Source organism: Propithecus coquereli, unplaced genomic scaffold (assembly GCF_000956105.1).
Source record: "Propithecus coquereli isolate 6110/MARCELLA unplaced genomic scaffold, Pcoq_1.0 Scaffold709, whole genome shotgun sequence".
In the NCBI taxonomy this organism is placed as follows: domain Eukaryota; kingdom Metazoa; phylum Chordata; class Mammalia; order Primates; family Indriidae; genus Propithecus; species Propithecus coquereli.
Genome location: NW_012153163.1, coordinates 162062 through 168634, shown reverse-complemented (window position 1 = coordinate 168634; position 6573 = coordinate 162062). Strand labels below are relative to the sequence as shown.

The window sequence follows — 6573 nt, the reverse complement described above, 5'->3', positions numbered from 1 at the left end:
CTTGAGTGCACACTGGATAATTCTATGAGCTAGGAGTAACCTTCCTGGGGTGATACTTCAGTGAAGGGAGCAGCCACAGTCTCTCCCTTCTTTCCCTCCTTCCCTCAATTTGGAGATAACAGTTATATCACTAAGAATCAACAGTGAGTCTTCTGCCAGAGTGCTTCATTCTAGAGCAGCGGCCCCCAGTCTTTTTGGCACCAGGGACCATTTTCATGGAAGACAATTTTTCCATGGACTGGGGAGCGGGGAATGGTTTTGGGATAATTTGAGTGCATTACATTTATTGTGCACTTTATTTCTATTATTATTACACTGTAATATGTAAGGAAATAATTATACAACTCACCATAGACTGGGGACTCCTGCTCTAGAGTGTTGCTGATTGACTGGCCTTCCCAAGTCTAATTACGTTGATTAAATTGTGCCCTACAGATTGAATGACTCTAATGTTCCCCAGTTGATGGAATAATGAGTTAACCAAAAGGCGATAGCATTGCTTCAAAGAAAAGAGCCCAAGTGCAAAACGTGCTTTCTATATGTGCATTGGGAATGGTGCAGCTGTTGGAAACACTTTAGTGTAGCTTAGGGCCATATCGCCAGTGCATGCAGGTGAAGGGGGGCCATTTAGAGCCCCTAATAGCAGCACTTCAGCCTTAAAGAAGGTTAGAAATACAAGCAAGGTTGATTAGACTAGATCGGAGCTCACTGTTTCCGAACCTCAGTTTCCTCGTTCATTACATAGCTGAACTAAATCTATCGGCCCGCCCTTCAATGCTTGTTTTGAAAGCCGAAGCAAAAAAACGTTTGCGGGCGCCCTTACTTCCGTGTTGCTTCATACTCCTCTTGCGCCTGCGCCGTCTCCTAGGAACGGAGGCGGGGCCAACAAGCGTGTTTTAGAAGTCCTCCAGTGCTTCAGCTCTGTTAGAACACGAGACTCTAAGCTTACTGGAGAGCCATCTTGCCTTACGGCACCAGGCCGCTTTTTACGGCATTTTCCGCCTTGCCATTCACTTCGCTGTGAAGATGGCGTCGGGCAGCGGGGTAGGTGTTGTGTGTGAGGAGGCGGTGGTTTGAGGGTGGGAGGTGGCTTCTCAACGCTGAATAGAGACAAACTCCTGCACTAGAGACTGGCTTCCCGACGCTTCCTCGAGATCCCAGGGTCTGGATTCGAGAACTCCGCCGTAAGGCCCTGGAACAGGGTCAGTGGAGTCGCGGAGGTCTCTCAGGTTGGGTTCCTGAGGCTACCTCAGCCTCCTAGTGCGGTTCGGAGAGGCTTCTCTTTCGGAGGGTCCTGGGGCCGCCTTGGAGGCGAGGACGCGGTTCCCTCAGTTTGTGTAGGGGTCCGGACACGATTGGCGACGGACCTTGAGCGCTTTTTTTCCCCACAGACAAAAAACTTGGACTTTCGCCGAAAGTGGGACAAAGATGAATACGAGAAACTTGCCGAGAAGAGGCTCACGGAAGAGAGAGAAAAGAAAGATGGTGGGTCCTTGCTCCATCAAGATTTAAGGGTATTTTAGAAGTGATGCAACGAGTGTAGGGAGCGGGGAGAGTTGAAATGCGCTGCCCTCCTATGCAGTGTAACTGTCAGAGTGTTGCCACCGTGGTCCTTGGTTTCTACATGTATAAAATGGGAGCGAGGAGGTGGACTGAAGTGGTTTTGAGGTGCTTTTCAGTTCTGTTGTCCTCTGCTTCCTTGCCTTCCCTTTACTTGGCTTATTTAGTGCTTTCTTGAAGTACAGAGAGGAGAGCGGAATCCTTAGTAGTGACAGAGAAGAAGTTAGGTGGAGTATTTTGTTGCTGTTCATTACTGCTGTCGATGACCCCAGTTTTTCCCTTGAAATGTCTTAAAGGGGAGAGCGTTCCTGGCCTAGTCAAGAACCTCTCATATAGTCTAAACAGGGATATCTTCCGGGAACTGATTGTTTCAGCTTGTACTAAGTAGTGCTGTTTCTGCGTGCCTTGTACAATGTCAGGAAGTTAGCGCTCCTCTCCTAGGTAGGGATTACTCTTTAGGAAAAGTCTTATTTTGTCATCTGTTTCAAACTTGTATATTCTTCTTTCCTTTTACGTGCCAGCTCACACACACTAACCCTTTTAGTTTTTATGTAATATGAATAATAAATAGTTCTTGACATGTAACAGGTATATGTTGGTCCCCCTTTTTAAAAAATTTGACCGAGCTCTCAGGGGTTTTTCTGTGTTATGCTTAGGATATCTGCCTGAAAGCATTACTGAGTGTCCTTGCTCCTCTTTTGAAATGGATGCTTCTAGAAAAAATTCAGAACTTCTCCCTTCCATTCAGTTAATCAATAAATGGAAAACATATTGCTTTTAGAATTGCTGGCTTTAAAGTGAAGAACAGCTGTAGAGAGTTGAGGCTGGCTTATTTTTTTCCTGTGTTGAGATTCTCCCTAGCTGCTGCTTTAAGTATCTGTTGTGTTCCTTTGCTTAGGAATCAAAAAATAAATGAAAGTAGACCTGAATTTTGGGTTTCATGCATTTTTTCCCCTTTTTGGTTGAGGAACTATAATATTTTTTATTATTTATTTTTTTGCACTGGATGTGATAAGAGGGACTATAATATTAAAGGGACTTCTATCCCCATTGTGTTTCAGGAAAACCAGTGCAGCCAGTCAAGAGAGAGCTTCTGCGGCACAGGGACTATAAGGTGGACCTGGAATCCAAGCTTGGGAAGACAATTGTCATTACCAAGACCACCCCACAGTCTGAGATGGGAGGGTGAGTGGCTTTTCGTCTTTTTCTGCAGCCAAGAGTGGATCTAGTAAACTACCTGTGTAGATTTTTGGAAGTGTTAAGGGAGAGTCCTTGGCCCCAGGATTTGATCCTTCTTGCCTATAATTCTAAGGTTTGTTTTTTTTGGTCCCCCAAGGTCTCAAGTTAACATGATAGTGTCTCTAGGAGCATTCACTCTGTGGGCTTTTTCATATTAGCACTGCAACTACTACTTAACATTTTAAAAGGGATTATTTGTTTTGTCAGAGGAAGAAATGAATGAAGGGACTAATGAGATTTCTTTTCCTTTTTTTTTTTTTTTTAAAAAGTCCCCGTAGGGACCGTCAAAAATTGCCAACTATATTGCAAGTTGTCATGATGGGGTATTGGGAAAAGTTTTCAATTAGCAATAGTCATGCCTCAGATAAACCTCATTGTCTACAATATTGCCACTGCACAAAGCTAATGAGGAGATTTCTGAGGGAGAAATTAGGTGGAGCTAGAATGGAGCCTAAGAGTTGTTAATGATGAAGAAAGTGGTTTGAGGTTCCAGGCTAGCTGCAAAGGCTGTAGGAGTTATGGATTGCCTGGTTGTGCACCTTTATCCCAGGCCAAAACTATAGGAAGAAGGGTCCCAAAAGAGCTCATCACCCTTTTGCCCACCACTACTTTTTTGTCCACTTAGGTTTTCTGGCAGGAAGGCAACACAGATAATAATGAGTGATAGTTCTCTGAGCTGCTTAATAAACCCATTGTTGTCATTCCTCCCAGTTATTGCTGTGTAAGTTAACAAATTAATCCAAAGTTGAGCACCATAAGCAACATATAGTTCATAGATTCTTTGGGTAAGGAATTTAGGAGTGGCTTCCCTAGGTGGTTCTGGCTCAGGATCTCTCATGAAGCTGCAGTCAAGGAGTCAGCTAAGTAGGTCTGCATTCTTTTGCATCTTAAGTGGGGCTGGAAGATCTGCTTCCAAGCTTTCTCATATGTCTATGGTTTAGAGGCCTAAGTTCTTTGCCCCATGGGCCTTTGCATAAGGTCACTCACAATAAAGCAACTGGCTTCTCCAGAGCAAGTGATCTGTACACAGATAGAAGGCCTGGTTTTTTTATAACCTAATCTTGGAAGTGGCATACCATCATTTTTGACATATTGTATTGGTCACACAGACCAATCCTGGTACAAATTGGGAGACTACACAGGGTAGGAATACCAGGAAGGTAGGGCTCATTCTGGGGCTTAGAGGATGGCTACCACACTCTCCTGAAAGCTAAGGCTTCATGGAAATGAAAGCTTAACACTTCTAAAAAAGAAGATCCTTAAAACCAGATTTGACCCATGTGCTGTTTCTTCCTGTTTGTTAGATATTACTGTAATGTCTGTGACTGTGTGGTGAAGGACTCCATCAACTTCCTGGATCACATTAATGGAAAGAAACGTAAGGCTTGGAGGTAGTTTATGACTGGGGCTGGGACTGGGTTTTGGAGGTGGATGGAGAAGGGTGAATTCTGTTGGGCCTTTTTTTTTTTTATACCTGGGGAACTCTCCATTTGCTTCAGCACAGGCCATCCTTTACTTCATCATCTAATATTTCTGGCCATGAGGTAAGATACTGTTTTAGGCTCTCAAAAAGCCCAAACCATGTTCTTCCTGGGCCCAGTTGGCCCCACTGGTGCTCATCTGCTCAGTAAGGACAGTTGGAAACTACTTGCATCTTGTTATCCAGGGGTGCTGCTTCTGGGAACGGGTGAGGCCAAGGGAGTTTCTTTTAGCCGTGATTATTTTTGTTGTGGGTAAGAGATAATTTTTCTTTTTTTTTAAGAAGTCAGGAAAAGACTCTGAGGGTCTGAGGATGTTGAAATGACCTTGCCTTCTTCACTGTTGACCCCACTCAGATCAGCGAAACCTGGGTATGTCTATGCGTGTGGAACGTTCCACCCTGGATCAGGTGAAGAAACGCTTTGAGGTCAACAAGAAGAAGATGGAAGAGAAACAGAAGGATTATGATTTCGAGGAAAGGATGAAGGAGCTCAGAGAAGAGGTAAGGCTTTTCTATCCCTCCCCTGATCGGCTTTGAATTTTAGGTTACGAATCATGGGAGGCCCTGTTCCTCATCCCACTCCTACCCCCAGAGTTATATCTCCTTTATTGCTTTTGTTTGGGATTCTCATGTTCTGAAGGAAATGGCTCCAAACCTACCCTTGTCTGCTGGACTCTCTGAACCATACTTTTTTTTGGTAATTATAGATGCTTCTTGATTTATGATGGGGTTTACATCCTGATAAACTCGTCACAAGTTGAAAATGTCATAAGTTGAAATGTATTTAATACACTTAACCTACCAAACATCATAGTTTAACCTAGCCTACCTTAAATGTGCTCAGAACACATTTACCTACAGTTGGGTGAAATTATCTAACACAAAGCCTATTTTATAATAGTGTTGGATATCTCATGTAATTTACGGATTACTGAAACTGAAAAAACAGAATGGTTTTATGGGTACTCCAAGTACAGTTCCCTATTGAATGTTTATTACTTTTAGACCATTGTAAAGTTGAAAATCATAAGGCAAATCATCATCAGTTGGGAATGTCTGTATTCTTTTTAATTTTTTTAAGACTTAATTTTCTAGAGCAGTTTTAGGGTTATAGCAAAATTGAGAGGAAGGTATAGAGATTTCTCACACACTCATACCCCCACACACATGCATAGCCTCCCCCATCTCTTTTTAAAAAAAAAAAAAAAAACTACAGGAAAGATTACATATACCTAGTTCCCCAGAGGCCTGTGGAACCAGGCTGACTGGGTCAGAATTCTGTTTCCTCCACTTACTGCCTTGGGCATGTTATATAACCTCTCTGTGCCTCAGTTTCCCCATATTAGAGATCTCAGTATAACATACATAAAGTACTCAGAACAGCTCCTGATGTGTATTACATGCCTCAGAACGTTCATTGCCGTTAGTTTTGCTCCCATAATTCTATTAAGAACTAGAAATGAACTGGGGTTCATTTCTCATAGGACTGAGAAATTCTCTCCAGAGGCTAAAACTTCTTTCTTATCCTTTATAATCTTTACTGTGGCTTTTGCTCTGCCCTTGAGATTTTTACTTGTGTTTAACAACATTTTCCTAAAGATAGAAAGGAATCTTGAAGCTCACATGTCTCTTTCAGCATTTGGCTGAAGAATCTAAACTGATTCTGAGTGATTTTTCCCCTCTAGGAGGAAAAGGCCAAAGCGTACAAGAAAGAGAAACAGAAGGAGAAGAAAAGGAGAGCTGAGGAGGACTTGACATTTGAGGAGGATGATGAGATGGCAGCTGTGATGGGCTTTTCAGGCTTTGGTTCCACCAAGAAGAGTTACTGAGGCTTTCTATGCTTGGCCTAACTTTGGCCTATGCTGGACCTAACTATGTGCGTGTGTGTGTGTGGGGAGGGCTCATTTCTTTTTGGATACTGGGGAAAGTCCTTTAAGAGTGTCAGTGGGAAGGACTAGAGGGTGGGTGTTTGGTTTCCCTCTACCTTGGGAGAGGGCACGGGATACAAAGGTAATGCTGTGGCACATTCCTTCAGCCTCAGTATATATCACTGGAGTCACAGGACCTCTGCCTATCTGAGTTCCCAATAAAGAAAAACCTCCCCTTCTGAGGCTGCTTCCCCGAAACTCCTGCATCTTTCCCTCTTCATCTATTCCAACCTCTTGTCTGAGCATCCTACCTTTATCCTGTGTTCTGCCTTTTTTCAAATTTTGACTTTTGTTCAGCCTGCAACAGAAGTGATCTCTGGGTCCCCAGTTTGCAGTTGGTGGCATATCCTTGACCAACCCCCTCCT

General features: G+C 43.4%; 1 protein-coding gene across 1 annotated transcript; it reads left to right on the top strand.

The window, feature by feature from the left end:
- Positions 1-904: 904 nt before the first annotated feature.
- ZMAT2 (zinc finger, matrin-type 2) lies at positions 905-6202 on the top strand. The gene is made up of 6 exons (XM_012661361.1): positions 905-1044; positions 1392-1485; positions 2622-2745; positions 4104-4177; positions 4635-4780; positions 5965-6202. The coding sequence occupies exons 1-6, from the start codon at positions 1027-1029 to the stop codon at positions 6106-6108; spliced, it is 600 nt and encodes a 199-aa protein (XP_012516815.1). The 5' UTR covers positions 905-1026; the 3' UTR covers positions 6109-6202.
- Positions 6203-6573: the final 371 nt, after the last annotated feature.